Source organism: Nannospalax galili, unplaced genomic scaffold, assembly GCF_000622305.1.
Source record: "Nannospalax galili isolate Female #2095 unplaced genomic scaffold, S.galili_v1.0 scaffold104, whole genome shotgun sequence".
Lineage (NCBI taxonomy): Eukaryota > Metazoa > Chordata > Mammalia > Rodentia > Spalacidae > Nannospalax > Nannospalax galili.
In genome coordinates, this window is record NW_008353596.1 from 2,182,147 (window position 1) to 2,204,977 (window position 22,831).

The 22,831-nt window shown below is 47.9% G+C and overlaps 1 protein-coding gene across 1 annotated transcript in view; it reads right to left on the bottom strand.

Moving 5' to 3' along the window:
- Positions 1 to 4,458: 4,458 nt before the first annotated feature.
- Stk10 (serine/threonine kinase 10) overlaps positions 4,459 to 22,831 on the bottom strand; it is a 109,910-nt gene continuing 91,537 nt past the window's right edge. Inside the window, exons 13-19 of the mRNA XM_008850764.3 lie at positions 18,543 to 18,635; positions 16,233 to 16,362; positions 15,184 to 15,308; positions 13,448 to 13,636; positions 12,803 to 12,928; positions 9,075 to 9,188; positions 4,459 to 6,934 (exon numbers count right to left, since the gene is read on the bottom strand). Of these exons, the coding sequence (XP_008848986.1) occupies positions 6,797 to 6,934; positions 9,075 to 9,188; positions 12,803 to 12,928; positions 13,448 to 13,636; positions 15,184 to 15,308; positions 16,233 to 16,362; positions 18,543 to 18,635 (915 nt within the window). The 3' untranslated portion in view covers positions 4,459 to 6,796. The remainder of the gene's footprint in view (positions 6,935 to 9,074; positions 9,189 to 12,802; positions 12,929 to 13,447; positions 13,637 to 15,183; positions 15,309 to 16,232; positions 16,363 to 18,542; positions 18,636 to 22,831) is intronic.

A 22,831-nucleotide genomic window follows, 5' to 3' on the forward strand; every position in this document is an offset into this window, starting at 1 on the left:
CTGCTCAGTTCCTGGCCAAGACCCATCTCAGAGTGGGTAGTTATTAGTTCCCAGGCACTCTGCCTCTTGGTGACTGTGGCAAACAGGCCTTAGTAGTCTAAGAGCAGACCTTTGAAGAAAGGCTCAGGTGTGGACTGCTGAAGCAAAAGCCAGGAAAACTTGGGTGGTGCAAACCACAAAAGGAAATGTGGGTGGGTGGGTGGGGGTGGGCAGCTCAGGAGCAGAGTGTATACACAAGGCCGTGGGTTCAATCCCCTGCGCCTTGAGTGGGGGAGTCTGGAGGAGCACCCACTGCATCTGTCACTGGCGCCTTACTTCCCTTCCCTCCTTGACTGCCTCTTCACACCGCCAATCCAACTGCAGAGGGGTCAAACGCAGCCTGGTGAGTGGGGAGGAGTATGAAGATGTAGACTTCCTGTGACCACCTGGGGCACACTGCAGCAGCGAGGAACCCAAGTCCTTGGCAGCTTGAAGTTCATGTTTTGCTCAGGCCTCATGACTGCAGGGGGCTGTGCTTGTCGAGGTCAAGGGAACCAGGCTTGCTGAAGATCTGTTGTCTCATTCTGCAGTGTCTTGGGACACAGCCTCTTCCTTCCTCCATTGCTTAGTGGAAAGGGAAGACTCTAGCCATTTGCTCTTCAGTGTGTGTCAGCACAGGTGGGGCGGTCACATGCCACTGGGCAGACGGAGTCACAACTTGTTGTGCCTAGTGACTACGGGGGACCAGGAGATGGGGGTCCAGTGGTGCATTCAGTGAATATTGCCCAATTATGCTTTCCTTTCAAAAACATTCAGTGCTAGGATGGAGCTCAGGGCCTCCTACATGATAGCACAGCATTCGGACACTGAGCCATACCCCGGCCCTTGTTTTTCCTTTTACACGACAAGCTTCTAAGCATAGCACGAGCTTGAACTGGGTGAAAAAGTTTTAAATAGGAAGGTAAAATTTGGCTACAAAATTTGACTATTAATGCTATCAAATCTTATAGTACTTGGTTCTTTTAAACATTTTTGGTTTCAGGGCAGATGTGGTGGTGCATGCCTGTAGTCCCAGTACTCCAGAGGCAGAGGCAGGCAGATCTCTGAGTTGGAGGCTGGCCTGGTCTACATAGGGAGTTCTAGGCCATCCAGGGCTATAAAGTGAGATCCTGTCTAAAACAAACACACAAAACCTTGGGGCTGGAGAGATGCCTTGGTGACTAAGAACACTGGCTGCTCTTTCAAAACCATCAGTAACTCCAGTTTCAGGGGATCCAATGCCCTCTTCTGGCCTCTGCAGGCACTGCATACACATGGTGCACATATATACATGCAGGGAAAACACTCATACACAGAAATGAACACAAGTTAACACTTGGTTTCAGCTCTCTGCTGGAGTTTTCAGACCATCTTCTGTCTCCTTGAACACAGCAAGCACAGTGACTGTCAGAGCTAGACTGATTGCTCCAGTATCTAGAGCCCCACTGATGCTTCCTCTTTCCTTCTTCCCTGTAGTCCCCTCCCTTTATTTCTCCTCATCCCCCCTCCCCTCTTCTCTTTTTGTAGGGGTGTGTGTGCTGGGGATGGAACTCAGAGTGTTGGGCAAGGGCTTTCCTACTCATTTCTAAGCCCAGCCCTAGCCTGTTCCTGACAGCCTCTGAGGCCTGAGCTCAAGGGGAATGGTTTTGTCTAGATCTCTTCTGCTGTTCCCATAGCAGCCCCTGGGCTAATGTCCCTGCACTTGTAGCTCTGGAGACCTGTCAAAAGCTCCATCTGGGCTTGGGAATGCAAGCAGGGCCTCTATCCTTACTTGACTCTTGGCCTGACTGTCCTTCACTGTCTATTTATGTGCATGTGTGTGTCTATGTATGTATATGTGGAAGTGCATGTGTGTGCCCATAGAAGCCAGAAGAGGGCATCAAATCCCCTAGAGCTGGAGTTGTAAATGGTTGTGAGCTGTCTGATACGGATGCTGGGAAGCAAACTCGGGTCTTCTGCAAGAGCAGCAAGCACTCTTATCTGCTAAGCCATCTCTCGAGCCTCCTGCCCAGCCTTTCTAATTGTGCTCAGTGAAACAACTGGCTTGAAGGACCTTATCTGTACTCAGTGGACATGGAGGGTCTCTGTTTTGCTGCTAACTAGATATCCTTGATAACCAGGTCTAGTGACCATGTCTGGTACCACAGAATTGAGACTAGGAACCTCTTCCTACAGCTTGTGAGACTCTGCTTTTTTAGAAAAGCCTCACTCACTACCCTCAAGGCACCTGCAGTCTTCCCTTTCCTTCTAGCATCTCAAACCTTTATGAGCCAATGTCCCACCCCACCCCCCCGCCCAACAGTGTCTCTGTCCTTCTCAACCAGTTCTTTCCAGTGCTTCTTGCAGCTCTTCGGGGAAAGCCATCTTAGCCTAGCATTGTTTTCAAAATCTATTTATTATGTGTATGAGTGTATTGCCTGCATGTATATAAGTGCACCTATGCTGTACAATGCCTGCAGAGGTCAGAGGAGGGTGTCAGATCTCCTGGACGTTGTTAGCTGCCATGTGATTGCTGGGAACCAAACTGGAGTCCTCCACAAGACACACTCAGTGCTAGGTAGAAGGGGTGCTTCATTATTTTGTTCCATGGACTCCTTTGGTATTCCACAAAGAATATTTTAAATAATTTTAAATGCACAATATAAGGTACATGGATTACAGATGAGACCAATCATAATGATAAACAGGTATCAAAAATTTGGACAAACTGTAGAAATGCTGTTTACATATAGCCAGTGCTCTTAACCTCTGAGCCATTTCTTCAGCCCCTAGCCTGGCATTCTTGTTTGTCCCTCTCTCTAGACTCATGGCCAGTCTCTCAGTGCATTCATTCTGGAACATACTGGTCCTCTAAGACAGTGAGGTTCCCTGTGGGGAGTGTTCCCCGCTTCTCACAGGCAGTGTCAGCCTGAACTGATGCTCTGCTTTCCTAGGTCTGTTTCTCCATTGAGGGAACATGTTGAAGACTATGTCAGTGCATTGCTCATTCTAGCATCTCCAGCACTGGGCACTTAAGAGAGCTCAATTAACACAGGATGACCTCATTTCCCAAGTTCTCCTTTAATGCATTGGGGCTTTTTTGCATCTCCTGAATTCTTGGAACCTCAGTCATTTCTCTAGCCCATAATGGCAAGCATGCCAGCTGCTTACTCATTTGTATCCCCTAGAGAGTAAGTGGTCAATGTCTTGTCCATACCAACAACAAGAGGCCAGAGGCCAGTGTGACACCATGATGCAGCCTGCCCTCTCCTGGTCACAAGCTTTCTAGGACAGACACACACAGTACTATTTAGAAGGGGTGCTTCATTATTTTGTTCCATGGACTCCTTTGGTATTCCACAAAGAATATTTTAAATATTTTTAAATGTGTAATATAAGGTACAGATGAAACCAATCATAGTGATAAACAGGTATCAAAAATTTGGACAAACTATAGACATACTGTTTACATATGACATGAAGAATGCGGTTTATATACACCCTGAAGATCTAGCAATACAAGACTAATTTTTCTAATTTAAAAATGATGAACAGAATGCTGAAGGATGGCCAGATATAGTGATGCACGCCTTTAATTCCAGCACTGGGAAGCAGAGGCAGGTGAATCTCTTTGAAATCTAGGCCAGCTGGGTCTACATAGCAAGTTCCCCACCAGCTAGGACTACAAGGAGGCCATCTCAAAACAACAAAACAAAAAATGGTGCAGTATTAAACTCCCATGATTTCTGCTGGAGAAAGCCACGCTATTAATTCTGGAGGTTGGTGCCCATCTCCAGGAAGAAAAGATACTTAATTTTAGTTTGAAATCAGGATAACTAAAGACCACGTCTTTTGACAACCAAATGCAAAGATGCCCTGAGTTCTACCTGTGGATACTAAGTTAAAAATCCCTGAAGAGTATTTGAGAGATCTGGCATTTATATTTCCTCTCCAGAATTAGAGATGGAACCCATCCTGGCCCATGCCAGGAAATGTTCTACCACTGAGCTAAATCCCCAGCCCCAATAAATTCTTTTAAAATATGGCAGAGATGGCACAAGGTCAGGTGACTTTTGATTGATTTAATCGGCAGTGGGAGGGCGATGCATTGGGGAAACAAGCTCCAGGGTTTGAATCCTACAGGTGTCACCAGTATCCCGAGATAATCTGACCTTGGCTTTGCCCAGGGTCTACTTCCCCATCTGTAAACTGGGAATGAGAGGAATCATCTGCTAACATCTGAAAACTCTCGGAGGACAATGAATGTTTGTTGTTAAATTTGAGTGGTATGGAATGGCTGGAAATAACGTGGCTTCTCTCTTTCTCTCTCAATTTAAAACAGAAACCAGAAGTCTGACCTGTTGCCTGATAGGAAGGCTCCTAAGTACTCCAGGAATTGCTCTTATTGGGCAAACTGGGCATGCCTGCTTTCCCACTCCAACCAAAAAGAACAACTGCACATGCAGGTACCTTGTTATTTTATTAGAAGCATATTTACATTTTTTTGTTTGCAGAGAACAGTTTACAAAAGTTTGATGTAGTTTGGAAACTACATAAAAATAACTTCTATCCTTCATAAGGGGAAATATAAGTTAGTTATATTCACTCTGCTAAAAATGGACCGAAAAGGAGAAACAATTCCGCCTGTCCATTAGCACAGGGTACAAGGAATACTGCAAGGGCCTTCTCGGCGATGGGTAAGCTAAATTGTGGGGCTGGGAGGCCAGGCCACACCCCACCCAAAAAGGCAGAGCAGAGCTACTCGGGCTCAGGTGGCACTAAGCAAGGAAGGATCCCATGAAGAACAGGGTGAATGACAAGACAAATCAGGGAATGATCAGACTTTCACCTGAACCACAACGCTGGCATTTTGCCTAATACTCATTATCAAGTGCCTGACTGTAAAACAGCAGATACTGTAAACAATGGCAGAAGCAGCCCTAGATCACCATCTGCCCATGTTGACCTCATCCACTTGCCATCTCTGGGGAATGGGTCTGGGTTCTGCAGGTGTGCTCTGCCAGTTCATGTTTCCCAGCCCTCATGCACCAGAGACGATGAAGGCAACTGTTAGGCATGACTCATCAGTGCGGGAGCTGAAGGCAAGAGGCCTCCCACTTCTCTGGGGACTTGCATGTTCCTGGATTGCACACTGAAGATCTGGGAGCCCCAAGACCCCTTTTCCTATTTTTCTAGCCTACCCTCTCCCAGAAACCCAGTTACAACCTGGGAAAACCTCCAGGGGATTGCTTTCCTATTGGGTTGTAGACTTTAGGAGTGAAGTCCTTCCGGGGTCACAGCCACCCATCAATAGACTCAACTGCCTTTAAAGTTCTTCTCTTCCTCATCATCACCACCATGGTGAGGGGTGTTTTTTTAATTTTTATTTTTATTTATTTATTTATTTTTTTTGAGATAGCCTCACTATGTAACCCTGGGCTGGCCTAGAGCTCCCTATGTAGACCAGGCCAGTCTTGATCTCAGAGACCTGCCTGCCTCTGCCTCCTGAGTGCTGGGATTAAAAATGAGGGAGATGGCTTTTTAAAAAGTAGTCATCTTCCTGAAGCAGTCAGCCATTTACACCAGGGTCAACAAAGGTTTACTTTGTAAGTGCACACAGGCTGGGAGCACAACTACTTTTATTGGGTTGTACGTGCTTGGCAGCCTGTGGAGCTCAGCATCTTGGGAAACCAACTGAGCAACCTAAAGGCCCGTGAACCCACAGGTGGCACAGCACCTTCACTTCTGCATGTTCCTGAAGGTAGGAATCATTTCTTTCTGAAAAGAAGTCCAAGTGACTGCCAGGCTTGGTTTGAAATGTACAGCGAGACTTCTGAATAGGGCTGGGGCAAAGGACAAGAGCCTTCCTCTGGCGTCCACAAATGGGTGAGCAAGTGTGAGATGTGTACATGTTGGGCTTCAGAAGTCAGGTGGGGAGGGGAATTTATCACTGAATAGAGATTCCTATGTGGGGCCAAATGGGTTGCAGACTGGCAGTACAGTCAGTATCTTCTCTGAGCTCTAGTCCCCACCATGACATGCTCAGTGGCCCAGGCTCAGGCAGCAAGAAGATTCCAATTCACCTGAGCATAGGCGGTGAGGGAGAGGCAGTCTGTGCAGTGTCCAGGGACCAAGCTATATGTGCATGTGTGTATGTTTGGGGGAGGGGTTGCATGTATGTGTGTGTACGCATGTACACACAGAGAAGCAAGATGGCATGAGATGTTGGAAACCAGCAGAATGAATGTTTCTGCCTCCCTTTCCCCACCCCCACCCCTACATACACAGTACCAGCATATAGCAAGCTTCGGGAAGCAGGGGCATAAGGGTACTCTGAGCAGCTGGCTGCTGAGAGCTGAAATGGCTGAGGAATGTTGTCTGACACCACAGGGAGCTGCTGAAAACCACAAGGATTACGGTAAGGATGAGTGCTTGGTGACATCACTGGCAGTGTTTGTGCCCACAGACAGCAGAGCTGGTGTTTGGCAAACAGGAGGGGCACACCCAATCCCTCCTGGCCACAGCCCAAATCACTTCCAGGTGATGGGGTCTGGGCCCTAATGAGGACATCCATTATCCTCAGGTGACACACAATGACACCTTATTCTCCATGAGTGATTAAGAATTGAGAAGCACCAGGGCAGCTCCATGGACAGCTGGGACACTGCGGGCCAAGGGGCTGGGTTCACACTGGCACAGAAGCAAGCGAGAAGCAGTCCTGAGTCACTTCTGGAGTATAGAAGGCTCTGGTGACCACATCACCATGGTGCCCACCACAGCCAGGGATGGAGTCAGGGTGTTAGGAAGCATCCCCAGAGCTGTAGGGAAAGAATTTGGTGGTTCTGTTGGGTGTGGTGGGTCCGGGCTCTGCTTCCTCACTCAGTTTGAAGAACATTTCCTGTTCCTTCTTCTTCTGGCTCAAATCCTCTTCCAGGGCCTGGGGGAGAGAGGGCGGATGGTGTTCAGTGAGATCCTGGGCCATCTGCAGGTCTCAATCGTGAAGCACCTTGGCCTTCTCTGGACAGCTCTGGTTCAGGCCTCAGGGGAGAGGAGGCAAGGTCTGGCTCCTCCCCTCCTTGAGATAAGCCCCCTACTTCCTCCTTCTGCCAGGCCCTTCACGAGCTGTCCAAAGGCCCATGGTTAGGCTCAGGAAAACACCTAAGAGCTCAGGGGAGCAGACTGGCCAGATGAATCAAGCAGAGCAGGAGGTGGGGAGAGGATCTAACAGCAAGGAAGACTGCCATGTCAGCATGACGCTGTTCCTAGTCAGGACACTGTCCCACAGAAACCCACTGGGGAGTTTTTTTTCACAAAGTTGTGTGCCTCTGTTGCTCCCAGGTCTGGTTCTAAAGGTAAATAGTGGGCTATGTTCCCCCAGATAGCAGGATTTGCTTTCTAGCTGATAGGCTCCTCAGAACTTCTCGTGGACACTTCTAAGTTTATTCAGGCATAACAGATCCTGCTGGAAAGAACTCCCAAGGGCACTCAGACATAAACATCAGTTTAGAAAGGAAGTGTCACGGGGAACATGGGCTCCATAGTCAGATTGTCAGAGAAGAAACTGGAAACCTAGATGTTTGTGTAAAACCTTCTCTTTGAGATTGGCAATTAAAAAAATTCTGAAGATCACTGTGTTAGTCCAACGTAATGTGTGTGTAAACCACCCAGGCCAGTGTGTGACCTCTGCTGTAGGAATTACTAGCAATGTCACTAGTGCTTAGGCACAGAGAGGTCTCTTATGCTGCCTGATTTCAAAGAAACCAACAGAGGGGGTCCAGGAAGATGAGACAGGACCGGAAGGGAGAGATGGATGATGATGGCTGCCTCCAAGAGGTCAAGTCAAATAAGCCATGGGACTTTGCCACCAGGGTATTGTTACTGACCTTACCAGGAGAGGCTGTGCTAGGCTGAGGAATAAAATCTGAGATGAGGAAATTGAGACAGGGAGTAGAGGCTGCTTAAGATGGATGGCAAAGATGGAGAACAGACCAAGGACCAGGAAGAGTGACACAAGCGCTTGACTCACATGCATGAGGCTCTGCAGTCAATTCCTAGGCACTGGGGGGAAAAGACAATGCAGGACAGGAGGGTGCATTCTGAGTGTGGGGGTATGGCGGGCAGAATCTAAGAATGACCCAGGGAGTCTTGTGTCATTCCCCTTGTGCATCTGGGTGTAGGTGGAATTCTGAATATATGTGCTCATTCCTCTAAAGACAAGTCTAATCACATGGACCCTTTAAAAGACTTTTCCAGATGGCAGCAGAAGCAGGTAACAGAGGGAACCACAGCCTCAGAAGGCCTTAGGGCCAGCTTACTGGAGACAGAGCTGCAGTGGCCTTCAGAGTAGAGAACAGCACCTGGTCAACAGCCATCAGGAAATAGGAACTTCAGACCTGCAGCCACAAGGAACTGGGTTCTGTCAAAGCCTGAATGCGCTCAGAAGGGCTTCTTCCCTAGAGCCCAGTCTGGCTTGACTGCAGCCTTGTGAGACCCTAGTCAGATGCCCCAGAGAATGCCCATGTTTTGAATCCTATTACTATGAGAGTTCAATATAATAAGGGTGTTGGCTTAAGCTGCTAAGTGTGCAGGGATGGAGCCCAGAGCATCACACCTGCTAAGCAAGTGCTTTTCCACTGAGTTCCACCCCTAGCTGGAGCACTTTGTTATACCCAATAGGAAACTAATTCAGAAAGTAAACTAACTGGTTCTGGCCTTTCAGCTCAGAGGATAACCTCCCCTGAGAGAAACTCCCAACAAGCTGGGCTGCCAGCCTGACAATACAACGGACTGCTGCTCTGGAAGGTCCTCTGCTCACACATGGCAGGAGCAGTCTATTGGAACAGCAGAATGCAGGCATATGGACCAGATCAGGAAGAGGCTGTTATCCAGGGGTGTGGAGAGCTGCCAGTGTTTAGCACAACAGGTGGACAGGCTCTTGCCTCCTCAGGGATAGACCAATTTTAGGGATGCCACAAAACAAGTGTCCATGTCCTAGGATGTGTAAGATGTCCTAGGCAGGTGCTTGTGGTACAGCCTGGAACGGAGCCACGATACCACCCACCGGCCCCATGTAGTACCTTTTTGCGGGGCCGAAGCTTGTCCCGCCATTCCTTCAGGCTCTGGTTATGGTTCTCATCCAGGGCCTTCAGCTTCTGGGTTTCATGCTCCACCAAGAGGTGGCATTTTTCATTCTAGAATAGACAGAACAGGTTTCATGAAAGTGAGGAGGCAGAGGCCTGTGGGACAGACCCGCTGCAGCCCAAGGGCACCACCATCGTGGGTTTATTATGCCTTTGCTTGATCACAAACCCAGCTTATTCACAACTCTGTATGTGGAAATACACGTGCACCGAGCAATGCCTGGTTATTCCAGAATACTAATGATAATACTTCTGAGTGGGGAAGTTTGCAGTAACTTTGGAACTTTCTTCTGTGTGCTTTTTTTTTCAATGTTTTATTTATTATTTTTATTTTATGTATGGGAGTGTGTTACCTGCATGTGTGTAAGTGCACATGTGTAGTGTAATGTCCATGGAGGTCAGAAGAGGGTGTTGGATTCCCTGGAACTAGAGTTATGGAAAGTTATTAGCCACCATGTGGGTGCTGGGAATTGAACCTGGGTCTTCTGCAAGAGCAGTCAGTGTTCTTAACCACTGATCCTGTGTTCTTTTTAAAAAGTTATTTTTATTGTGTGTGTGATGTGTACATGTGTGGGCACACATGCCATAGCACATATGTGGAGGTCAGAAGACAACTCTGTGGAGTTGGTCCTCTCCTTCCACCTTTACAGGGGTTCCAGGGATCGAACTCTGGTTGTCAGGCTTGTGCAGCAAGCGCTTTACCCATTGAGCCATCTTGCCTGCCCTTCTGTGTGCTTTTGACATTGTCTGAGTTTTAAAAATGTCTTAGGCTGGTGAGATGACCTAGGAGGTAAAGTTCTTGCCTTGCAAGCCTGATAACCTGAGTTCAATTCCCAGAACCCATGGTGGAAGGAAAGAACTGGCTCCCAGAAGCTGTTCTCTGACCTCCACATGTGTGCCAGACACATACCTGCCTGCATCCACCCCCCACACACACAGCATGTACCCTGATCCCACCAGCAACATGTAACTATCCTTTCTGTCCAGTTCTTTCCTGTGTTGTTGGTTTTGTTTTTTGAGGCAGGATCTCACTATGTAACCCAGGCCGGTGAACTTGTAATCCTCCTGCCTCAGTCTCCAGAGGGTTTGGATTACAGGCCTGCACCACCATACCTAGCCATATGCTGCTGACTTACCAGTTCTATACAAAAAAATTCTGAAACCTCTCCCTCTCAGTGCTTAATGAACATTTCTAAAAAAAGTATTGGTGTTGTTGATAATCATTTCTATGTCTACAGATTACCTCATGATATCTACTTATTGAACATTTCTCTGTGTTTAGCCACTTAAGCTGCTTCCAACTTTCACTAGTAAAAATGCTACTATGCTAAACATCTGTTTCAGACTGAATGTCCCCCCAAATTCATGTTGAAGCTCTAACCCCCAAGTGTCTGGAGAGAAGGCCTTTGGGATGTAATGTCATGAGGGTGGGGCCTCCATGATGACATCGTGACCAGAAAGTTTGTCTGCATTAATCCCAATGCTCTGTAGCATTTGAGGACAAAGTGAAACTGTGTGACAAGACAGTCCTCCCCCAAAGCTGGGCATGTGGACACCTGGCCAGACCCCAGTCCTCAGAACTGTGAGAAAGCAGACTTCTGTTGTTAAACTACACAGTCCATGTTCTCCCTCCCTCCCTCCCTCTCCTTTCCAGAGATAACATAATCTCATCTGTGTGTTAGAGAACACCTGTAATCCTAGCACTCAGTCTGCAGAGGCAGGAAGATAACCGGAAAAATGTAAGGCTTCATCTAAAAAGAAAAAAGAGGGTTGGGGGGCATAGCTCAGTTGGTAGGGTGCTTGCTTAGCATGTACAAGAGTCTGGGTTCAATCCCTGTCACCACATAAAAAAATCATGGCATGGTGGTGCATACCTGTAAATCCAACACTTGGGAAGTAGAGATAGGAGGATTAGAAGTTCAAGGCTAGACCTCCAAAAAAAAAAAAAAGAAAAGAAAGAAAGGAAGCGATGGAAGGAAGGAGGGAGAGAGGACAGAAAAGAAGCAAGAAAGATGCCCAGGCTAGAATGCACTGGCAATTCCCAGGTGAGATCCCACCACTAATGCCAAGTAGAGACAACTACTGGCACAGCCCAGCACAGCCTGCACCTCCTGGGCTCAGCCACCCTCCTGCTGTTCCCTTTCAAGGAGTTGGGACTACAGCTGTATAGCTGTGCATCACTGTGCCCAGCTACAGTATTTTTTAAAATTTTATGTGTATTCATGTATTGTCTGCATGTAGGTAAGTGCACCTGTGTCATGCAATGCCTGCGGAGGTCAGAAGAGGCTGTCAGATCCCCTGGGACTGGAGTTAGGACAGTTGTTAGCTGCCATGTGGGTGCTGGGATTCGAACCTGAGTCTTCCGCGAGAACAACCAGTGTTCTTAACTGCTGAGCCATCACTCCAGCCCCAACAGTTATTTTTTTTTAATGACAGCCCAAGCAGACTTAAATCTGGGTATATAATTACTTACCTACAGAAATTACATATATAATTGTGCATTATACCTAATTACATATTATATAACACACATAATTTATATCTAACCTCTTGCCTCATATCACTTCAGGAGAGATTTCTGGACAAGGAACAAGGCCAGGGATATGGCCACGACTCTCCCAATCTCTATTGTGCTCTCTGAAGTAAATCACCTGCTTTACAAATCTCTGTGGTAGACACAAGTGGCAGGTTCCTGTGACTCCCTGTAAGGACTCAGTCCTGTTATAGGAGCTGCTCAGGCAGAGACACGGCCTCTATCCAGAGAGCTCACAGGGTGAAATCAGAGCTTCTCAGGGGCTTTTTATTTGGGCCTTCAAGATGAAAGCTTCTGAGAGCCTGGGAATTGGTCTGGTCAGAGCAGCACTGTCTTCCTGTGATGTGATGTGATGTGATGTGGTGTGGTGTGGTGTGGTGTGGTGTGGTGTGATGTGATGTGCATGTCACTTTGTATGGGTCTCTCAGTCCTCACATAACGCCATGAAGTAGGAGCACAAGTGGGTTGACTAACCACCCCCACATGGTGGCAGATGGCAGAGCCCCTGCCTGGCAGCCTCCAGTTCTGGCCATTTCCTCCATGCTTCCATGCCTCTCCAGAAATTGCCATATCCCAATGGCCTGAAGTCCACAGAGGCTGGAGTCTGCTCCATCCCTCAGGTGCAGCAATGCTTCACTCCACCACAAGGGGGCTCTAAGTACCAGTTCCTGGAAACTGGTCCCTTGTGTGTTAAGGGCACCAGCACAGGAGGTTCTAATGGGGAAACACCTGGCTTGTTGACAATCCTTAGACATGGGCCCAAACCAGAAGCAGGGCCAGTTGAAGAAGCTGGGGTTTTAACAGAAGCAAAGACAGAGGTGAATGTGAAACCCAGCAGCAGAGTCGTTGCCAGGCCCTGGGCAAGGTACCCTGAGCTCCATCACAAATCCACACACCCATCTTGCCAAGCAGAGCCACCCTCCACCCCACGATCCCACAGCCATTTCAAAGATGTAGACAGTATGGCTAGGAGAGTGCTGTGATTTCCCCAGTGTCATCCAGCCCTACAGCAGCACGGCAGGCTGGAACCGGTCCCCCTGGGCTTGTTGGACCTGGATTTTTCCCAGTTGTGCAGCCTCTGGCCTCAGAGCACTGACTGCCTTGGGGAAACTGAGATGGGGAGGGGCAGTACCTGCAGCTGCTGCAGCTCGCTCATGTTGCTCTCGCACTGCGCCACCATGTCCCGCATCTGGTTCTCGTGTTTCTGCTGCTGTTGCAGCCGCTCTGCCTTCTGCCTCTTCTCCTCCTGCTGGGAAAACTGCAGAGGGAGGATGGTACTGTGAGCGGCACCTGCCTGGCTGGGTGGGGGCCTGTCTGTCTCAGCCTGAGCCTACAAGGCCCATTCTGGGAACTGGACAGCTCAGAGCCCAGCCCACCTCAAACTGTAGTCCCTCTGTGGTAAACCTTGCTCCAAGTGGAGACCAAGCCTGTCCTCACAAACATGGTGACCTAACACGCACTAGGACAGTGCACACAAGAATCACAGGGGCCCACGTGATTTGAGACATGAAAGGGGGTCTTAGTGGAGGAGAACAGAGGAGGCTGTCCATGAAACACATGGAGGAATGAACGGGACCAGCAGGTGACAAACTACCACACAAGGACTCTGTCCACAGAGGTGGATTCTCCTGGGCGAACAAGCTTCCAAACCATGACTGTGACTTGCACACCCACTCCCAAGACCCTGTGAGATATCCAATATTTGACATTCCCCCATGCTGTACAAGGTCCAGGCCCTGCCAAAGCACCTCCATCCTGTCCTGCACCCCACACCCACCTGCTTGATCTTCTCACGCTGCTCAGCCGGACTGCCTGCACCGTTTATGTGTAGGCTCTTCTTGTACATGGCCATGCGCGTCTTGCCATCACTCCTCTGGATCTTGGGCAGCCGAGCCTTCTCCTGCTGCTGCCTGACCTTCAGCTGCTCCATCATGCGCTGGTTGTAGCGCTGCATCTGTTCTCGTTCCTGGGGGTAACCAGGCAGAAGTCAGGGGAGCTCTAGGCATGGTCAGGGGCCCAAGGCTATCAATACTCAACACAGGAGCCCAGATGCCAGCACAGCACGGCTGTTAGTTCACTTCTACTGTTCGATAACGTTTTCTGTAATTTAATTTTTTTTTTACATTTATTGTGTGTGTGTCTGTGTCTGTGATGAAGCTCAGAAGACAACTTGTGGGAGTTGATTCTCTCCTTCCACCATGTGGGTTGCAGGGATTGAACTCAGGTCATCAGGCTTTGTGGCATGGGTCCTTACCCATAGTCATCTTGCCAGCCCTGTTTTCTAGTCTAAAAATTATAGACTATCTGTGGTTTGCTTCACATCTTCTGGCTTTACAGTAGTGTGAAAACAATGTATGTTCAGCAGAAACCCTACTTTGAATTTTGATCTCTTCCTGGGCTAACACAGTCTCTGGCTACTGGGCAGTGGCTGCAGCACACTAGGGAAACTACCCTACACTGGGCTACTACAGGGCTCTGTTACTAAGTGAGGAGGCTTGCACAGGCAGGTGACTAACTTGCATTTTTAACCTAAGTTTTCATCTTAGCATGGTTTTATGGGAATAGAAATCCCCCCACCAAGTCAAGGAGAATCTATATTGGTAATAAATTTTGATTATTATCTTTTTTTTTCTTTCAAGGTCTCAAGTAGACAGGAGTGGCCCTGAACTGGCTAGATGATCTTTAACTCCTGAATCTCCGCTTCCACCTCTGGAGTGCTGGGATTACAGGCATTTGCCACCATACCTGGCTGATTTCCCTCTTAATACTGTCTCATCTACCTGGTACTGACAAACAATAGCCAGTTAAGACCTCAAAAGAGAATATACATAAAGACAAGAGGGGATGGCTTACTCTTACTGAGGGCACATGGTGATTCCTATTTCTAGAAACCTTAATAAAGTTGAATTTACGCCTTTTTTCTAACATCTATTTGTATTGTAAAACTCTATGGGCTGCCTCCTTCTAGAAGCCTCCCTGGCTTGCTAGTGGGGTTGGACACCTTTATCCTAAGATCTCCTGACCCTACACTGACATCCATCTTTACATTTAGATAAGGAGTCAAAATTACCCACAGCTGCTGTGCATCTGGACCTTGGCTTATCTGTCACTGTCCCCACTGTGGGGACTGAATGGACAGATGGGGACGGCTAAGGCCACACAGGGTAAAGGTCCTCACAAGGCAGGGGAACTTAGGGAAGACTTTCTGGCAGAGAGGAGAACAAAAGAATTTTGAGGGAATGTATCGGAGAAGAAGGGAGTGGGGGGAGAGAAAAGGAGGTTTTAAAAAAAGGGAAAATGAGAGGTATGGTGGTCAGTGAGGGAGCTGCCTGAACCATGTGCTCACCATCTGCTCCCCTGCAGGGACTCCCTGACTCCTGGCCCCTCACAAAGGAGCAGAACATCCCAGAGAACTTCCTGGGGCTTCACTGTGGCAGAGCGGCCCCTCCTGGGAGGCGTACTATCACTGTCGCTTACAGCATCTGGCTGCCCTGTGCCCTGCCCCTGCCTCACCTTCTCGTGCTTCCGAAGCAGCTCATGTCGCTGCAGGAAGTACTGATCCTTGAGCTGCTGCTTCACCAGCTGGTGCTGCTCCTGCAGCTGGCGCTCCTCCATCTCCCACAGGGCTGCCTCCCGGTCTACAAGGACACAGCACCTCCCAGTGAGGAGTGGACAAGGCTGGAGAGTGACAGGTCTCCCATCCCCTCCCCTCAGCCAGGCCTCTTGATGCTGTAACTGATAACCAACTTGCTGGCTCGGGGGAATGGGCACGTGGGCTACCTCATTGGACTACGCTGGCTGATCTGAGCCAAGCCCCAGAAACATCCTTAAAGTCTAAGAGATGGCAAGTCTCAGCCTCATGGCTGCTCTAAGACAGCCAGCAGGGAGACCAGAGCTGCGTCTGGAATTGGGATGCAGCAGAAAACCTCTCTAGGCCTCAGCTTCTGCCTCTGCCAAAGAGCACAAAGAGCCTAAGGAGGAAATGTCCTTGGAAGAATTCTTAAGGACAGTCTACACAGCACCCCTCCTGTGGACAAACAAGAAGGGCTTTGATGGAGTTCCATGGAGGGTGAGAAGTCCATCAATGAGGAAGCAGGTCCTCTGCGGACAGCAGGTCTACTACCGCCTTGACCTTGGGCTTCCTTGCCTCCTTCCTGTGGTCTCTAAGCCACCTTGTCTGTAGAACTCAGAGCAGTGCACAGACCAAGACACACTGTAACTCTCCTCATCTATAAAAAAAAGAATAGTGGTCCAACCCGTCTCATAGGGGAGAGTGAAAACTACATGAGACCAAGGTGTGAAAACTGATTAGAGGGATGGCAAAGTGCTCACACAAGCTGCTGCTTCCCCTGCTGGCTCCTTCAGGACTCTTTCCCCCTCCCGCCAACCGGCCTGCACATCTACAGTCTGTCTCTTCCTTCCTCTTTTCCATTTGGCTTCTAGAATGACACCAAATAGTATGGGCGGTGACTGGTATCCTTGCCTCATTCCTGACTTCATGGGGGGGGGGGAGGCTCTAGTTTCACCAGCCAGGGTGACTGGAGGGTGACTCTGGGCCCCACCTCGAAGGAGCTCCTGCTTCTTGCTGAGGCACTCTCGCTCCTTGTCACAGATTTCCCGCCTGTTTTCCGTGGTGAGTCTCTTCATGGCCAGCTCCAGGTCCTCCTTCTGCTTGGCTACAAAGTCCCGGTCCTGTAGGGAAGGACGACAAGGCTTTATGCAGAGTTGGCTTGAGTGACTCCTCTCCCCTGCCCCATTCTCTCTCTGAGGATAAGGGCCTACCTGCCTACCTCACCAGTTCTGTGTGTTTTTTCAATTTATTTTTTATTTTATGTGTATGTATGTGTGCCTGCATGTATGTTTGTGTACCACATGCATGGTGGTGTCTGTGGAGGCCAGAAGAAGGCATTAGATCCCCTGAAACTGCAGTTACAGCCAGTTGTGAGCCACCTGATCTTGGTGCTGAGAACTGAACTCATGTCCTCTGCAAGTGCAGCAAATGCTCTTAATAGCTCAGTCATCTCTCCCTTTTCTTAAAGCTTTTTAAAAAATTGCATTTTATCTATCCATTTATTTATTGTTTGTGTGTGTGCATGCATGCCAGTCCTGTGTTTTTGCACGTAATAACTGCATAGATGCATGGGTCGCAGTATGCCATTTCAGCACGTGTGCCTCTTGTGCTGATCAGGTTCGGGTAATTCACCTCAAACATTTCTATTTCTTTGGTGTAGAACATTTTCCCTCTTCTTGCTATGTTGAAGTATACCACACGTTATTATTGGGCATGGTCACTCTTCTGTGCCAAAGAACATTAAGAATCTCTTCTTCCTACTAATGGCTAACCTCACCCAGAGGCAAGAGACAGGTTGTACGGTGCACTGGCGAGAACCAGAAGTCTGGAGTCAGACCAAGCTCGGGGCCTTCCCCACTGCCATCAGTTCTACAGTGTCCCCTTTCCAAGCCTTGATTTCTTCTACAAAAAAAACCGAACAGCTTCCACCCCAAGGTACCACAAATGCTGGACCAGATCATAGGCCAACAACTGTAAAAGTGGACTAACACTGCCTGCACCCGAGACCTAGGAGGCAGAATGTACAAAGACTACAGTGGAGAAAACAGGGATGAAAGGCAGGCTGGTGAGGCTGGGCTGAGTGTCTGGGCTGGTCTGGGAGAGGCCCAAAGGTTCCAGGCAGCGGCAGGCACAGTGAGGAGGTGAGCCTCACCCACGGACAAAGGGAGGGTGCTGAAGTGTGTTAAGGCCCAGAGCTGGGGGAAGCAGTGACGACAGGGCCAGATTTATATTTCATATCAAAAACACCTGCTGGTATGAGAGAACAAACATCAGGGAAACCAGAGGAATTGAGGAGAATGGCTGGGAAAGATTGCAACAAAGTTGGGGCCTCATACCCCAACTGGCAGCGATGATGCCAGATTGATGGAGCTGAAGACTGGAGAAACATAGATGGAGTACATGGCGTGCTTAAGGAGGTGATGTGGATTGGGCGAAAGGAGGGGTCAGGAATGACAATATTTCTGGCCTGTCAACAGGAAGGAGGAAGAAGCCTCCAGAGCCCATAAGAGCAGAGCCAGGTCTGGGAGATCAAGACTTTGATGGATGAAAAAAACTATGTGTATGAGTGTTTGCTTGCATGTATATAAGGGCACCCATGTCATGCAGTGCCTGCAGAGGCCAGAATAGAGTGTTAGATCCCCTGGAACTGTAGTTAAGGACTGTTGTTAGCTGCCATGTGGGTGCTGGGAACCAAACCTGGATCTTCTGCAAGAGCAACCAGTGCTCTTAAACACTGAGTCATCTCTCTAGCACCTTAAAAAAAAATTTTGTGTACATATGAGTGCCTGCATGTATGCCTGTGCACCATGTGTGTGCAGTGCCCACAAAGGTCAGAAGAGGGCGATGGATCCCCCAGAACTGGAATTACAGACAGTTGTGAGCTACCATGTGGGTGCTGGGAACTTAATCTGGGTCCTCTGCAACAGTGCTCTTAACAGCTGAGCCATCTCTGATGCCCCAAGATTTCAATGGCTTTTAGATTCCAAATGACATATAAGTAGGCAGGTAGCTATTCTGGGTTGATAGATGTGGCATACAAATAACCTTGAGATGAGGCTGGCAGGGCTGAGGGCTTGGGCTGCAGTGGTCCGAAATGGGAAAGCTTCCCTCCAGTGGGAGTGAGGGCAATGAGGGGCGACTGCCCACTGAAGGTGACCATCGGGGCCACGAAAGATGGGCTAGAGGTAAGCATTCAAAATGAGATGGACATTCAAGCAGCAGGCCTGGTATCTGGGAGGGTCCTGGCCACTGCAGATTTCCAGTGCTGTACCCACTCCATGGCTAGGGGTTGAGGACTCACAAGAAGCTGCTTTTTCTGCGAGTGCGCCTCCATCTTCTGCTTCAGACTCTCCTTTCGCTGCTGCCGGGGGAGTTTCTCAACCTCGCTCTTCACCTGCAGTAGAGATGGCAGAGGGCAACTTGCACCGTGGCCTTCCTGTGGTTAAACTGTGAGTCTGCTACCCCAGGGTCCTGGGCTAGGGAGAGCACACGAGAGGCCATTTTCCAGGCAGTGTTCCCTGCCAAGCCCTGGCCCTACCTCTCTGCTGCTGGTCATCCCAAGCCGTCCTCAGCTTGTTTTCTAATCTCTTTCAGCCACAGATTTCTGCAGGGGAATGTTCCTCAGCCTTTTAAAAATTACTCTCCCCCAGCCCCTCTCCAAAGCTCTCTGAAAAGACAGTTTTTTTTGCCAGATATGATGTCCCATGCCTTTAATCCCAGCACTTGGAAAGCAGAGGCAGGCAGATCTCTGCAAGTTCAAGGCCAGCCTGGGCTACATAGTGAGTTCCAGGACAGCTCAGCTGGGGCTACAGGGAGACCCTGTCTCAGACAAAAAAAAAAAAAAAGAAAAGAAAGAGTTTTTCTTAATCACTCTTAACCCATGAAATATTAACCTCAAAGAATGCTACCAAAGTCTCTAGAATATCAATTTCAAAATGCCTCTGATGTTTCTGGGTCTGTGGGAGCACTGAGGTGCTGCAGTGCCCAACGTGCAGGTGGAGGGATGCCCTCCAGCCCCACTGGGCTCTAGGCTGGCACAAGATACAGCAGGTCAAGCATCATATTCCACATCCCTGGCCACGGGGATCCGTTCCAAGAACACACGACCCTTGTGGGGCTGGTAAATGTCAAGACAGATGCTGAAATACTGGGGGGAAGCTGTTCTTTTCCCTGGGGCTGCCATGTTGGAAGAGTGTAGACCCCAATCTGCTTGAGATGATGCCATTACAGGGAGAGAATGGCCCTTTTTACCCTTTCCCAGCACTGCAGAAGCCCTGGGCCCACACAGTGGTACAATGGAAAAGGCAGCTGCGACTTCAAAAGAAACCTCATGTTTCTAGCAGAAAACCAAGAAATGAGACCTAGCAGGCCAGAAAATGTGGGATGAATCCCAAAGAGAAAAACACAAGAAAGGGACAATCCTTATTTCTGGTATACCCCCACAAATGGCAGATTCAACCATGTGCTAACCGCTGAGACAGATCCAAAGCACTATAGCAAAGACTGGAAACTAAGCTGCCACCCACAGAAGGCAAATTTTGTCTTATACGACGCTAACAGGATGGCTGCTTATTAAAACACAAATTTATATGGTTGTAAGGCCTCTACAACTTAATTGAGGCATTACAATATACATTCTAAATGAGTACTAACGGACAAAGTGTGTATATTATAGTATATGACCAAGAGCAACCACTAAACATAATTACACAAGGACAGGTATGGTGGCACACACCTTTAATCCCAGCACTCAGGGGGCAGACGCAGGAGTGTCTCTAAGAGATCAAGGCCAGCAGGGGCTCCAGAGAGACCCTGTCTCAGGAAGACAAAAAAAAAAAAATTTACTTAATTTCTTTTTTTAAAAAATATTTGTTATTTTTCTTTTATGTGTATGAGTGTATTGCCTGCATGTAGGTAAGCTGTTCACCCGTATCCTGCAATGCCCACAGAGGACAGAAGAGGCTAGAAGATCCCCTGGAACTGGAGTTACAGACAGTTGTTAGCTGCCATGTGGGTGCTGGGATTTGAACCCAGGTCTTCTGCAAGGACAGCCAGTGTTCTTTACCGCTGAGCCATCTCTCCAGCCCCCAAAAGATTTACTTCATTTCTTAAATCACATATATTTGTGTCTCTGTGTGTGGGTATGTGCACGAGTGTGCATGGAGGCCACAACAGGGCATTAGATCCCACGAAGTTAGAGTTTCAGGCAGTTATGAGTTGCCTGATGTGGGTACTGAAGTCCTCTGCAAAAGCAGCAAGTGCTTTTAACAGCTGAGTCATCTTTCCAGCTTTGAAAAATATATTCTTTGTGAACACCAGTCAAAAGAGAGCGAGACAGGCTAGATTTATACCACACATATTGGACTTCAGAATCAACATATTAATAGGAACAAAACAGACATTACAGAATGACAAGACATTACAACATTTGTTTTCTGATGGTACTAGGGATTAAATCTAAGGCCTTTTGCCAAGCAAACACTTTACCATTGGGCTACAACCCCAACCCTTTTCACATTAACTTTTTTTTTTCTGGTCTCTTTGAGACAGGGTCTCCCTGTAGCCCTAGCTGGCCTGGATTCGCTATTGGAGACCAGGCTGGCCTCGAACTCACAGAGATCTGCCTGCCTCTGCCTCCCGAGTGTTGGGATTAAAGGCGTACGCCACCACGTGCGGCTTTACATTAAGTTTTATTTGAGACAGGGTCTTACTAATTGCCTAGGCTGGCCTCAACCTCTCAAGTAGCTGGGATTTCAGGAGTGCATCGCTATGTCTGGCAAAACACAACAATTCTAAACAGCAAAAAATCTTCAGACACAAAACCAAAACTGTAGAGCTGAGAAATGGGGTTCTGGGGAGATAGCTCAGTTAGTAAAGTATTTGCCAAGCAAGCATTAGGACCTAAGTTTGATTTAAAAAAAAAAAAAAAAAAAAAAAGCAGGGTGTGGTGATACACGCTTGTGATCCTAATTCTGAGGGATGAGGGTGTGAAAGAGACAGGTGAATCCCTAGGGCTCACTGTCCAGCCAGGCTAGTCTCATTGGTGAGCCCCAGGTCCCATGGAGAAACTCTGTTTCAAAACACAAGTTGGAGTGGGTGTGGTGTCTACTAATTAAAAATACAGGCAAGCCAGGCGTGGTGGTGCTGAAAACATTAACATTTCTTTCTTAGTGGAAGAAAACAAGTAGATGGAAATTAGAAAGCCTACAGGAGACCTGAATAACACCGTCAATCAACTCAACCAACCTGATGCTAATATAGCATTCTGCCTGACACATAGAATATATAGCCTTTTAGGGCACACATGGACTACTGACTAACAGTCCTGAACTGTAAAAGGAGTCTAAAATTTTAAAAAAATATATTAACAACAAAATTCTAAATAACTCATGGGTCAGAGAAAAAGTTATTCTGTTGGGTTTATTAGAAAATAATTTGACCTGAATAAAAAATGAAAATACAACCTATCAAAATTTGTGAGACAAAGCTGAATCAGTGCGGGCTGGAGGATGGCTCAGTGGTTAAGAGCACTGGCTCCTCTTGCACAGGACTGGGGTTCAATTCCCAGCACCCACATGGCAGCTAACAACCATCTGTAACTCCAGTTCTAAGGGATCTGATGCCCTCTTCTGACCTCCATGGGCATTGCATGACACAGGTGCACTCACATTCATGAAGGTAATATACCCAAACACATAAAAATAAAAATAAATTTTTAAAAAATGTGTGCATAAAGCTAAATCAGTGCGTTAGAGCATTAAGCTCTCACAAAAAAGAGCTGAGTGCGGTGGTGCATGCCTTTAATACCAGCACTTGGGAGGCAGAGGCAGGCAGATCTCTGTGAGTTCAAGGCTAGCCTGGTCTACACAGTGAGTTCCAGGCCAGCTGGGGCTACAGGGAGACCCTCTCTCAAAAAGACAAAAAAAAAAAAAAAAAAAAAAATCAATCAAACAGCAAACTAAAGAAGAAGAAGAAGTATTATTATGTCAACATTTTAAAACCTTCACTATCACGTCATGATAAAATCTCACAAGCTAGGTACTGAGGAGAACTTTTTTGACTAGGTACAATGGCATCTACACAACAAAACAAAGCAAAACAAATCCTCAGTGCCAGCATCTGCATCAGACTTAAAGAGGAAATACTGGGGAAAAAAAAAAAAAAGAGGAAATACTGAATGGTTTCCTCTTACGATGGGAGACAAGCAAGGACTCCACTCCACTATTTCTAGCCAACTTCCTGTTGGAATTCCCACCCAGCATAACAGAGCAACAAGAGGCTTATAAACTGGAAAGGAAGAAGTAAATCTATTTCTGTCTATATGGAAAATTTCAGAGATGGCTTAGTGGTTAAGAGATGGCTCTGCCCTTGCAGAGGACCCAGGTTCGATTCCCAGCACCCATATGGTGACTAACAACCGTCCCTAACTCCAGTTCCAGGGGATCTGACACCCTCTTCTGACCTCCGAGGACACTGCACAGCACGAGTGCACTTATACACATGCAGGCATTACACTCATACACATATATAAATAAAATATTAAAAAGAAAAAAATCTCTAAAAAAGATCCTAGAGTAAATGAGTAAGGTT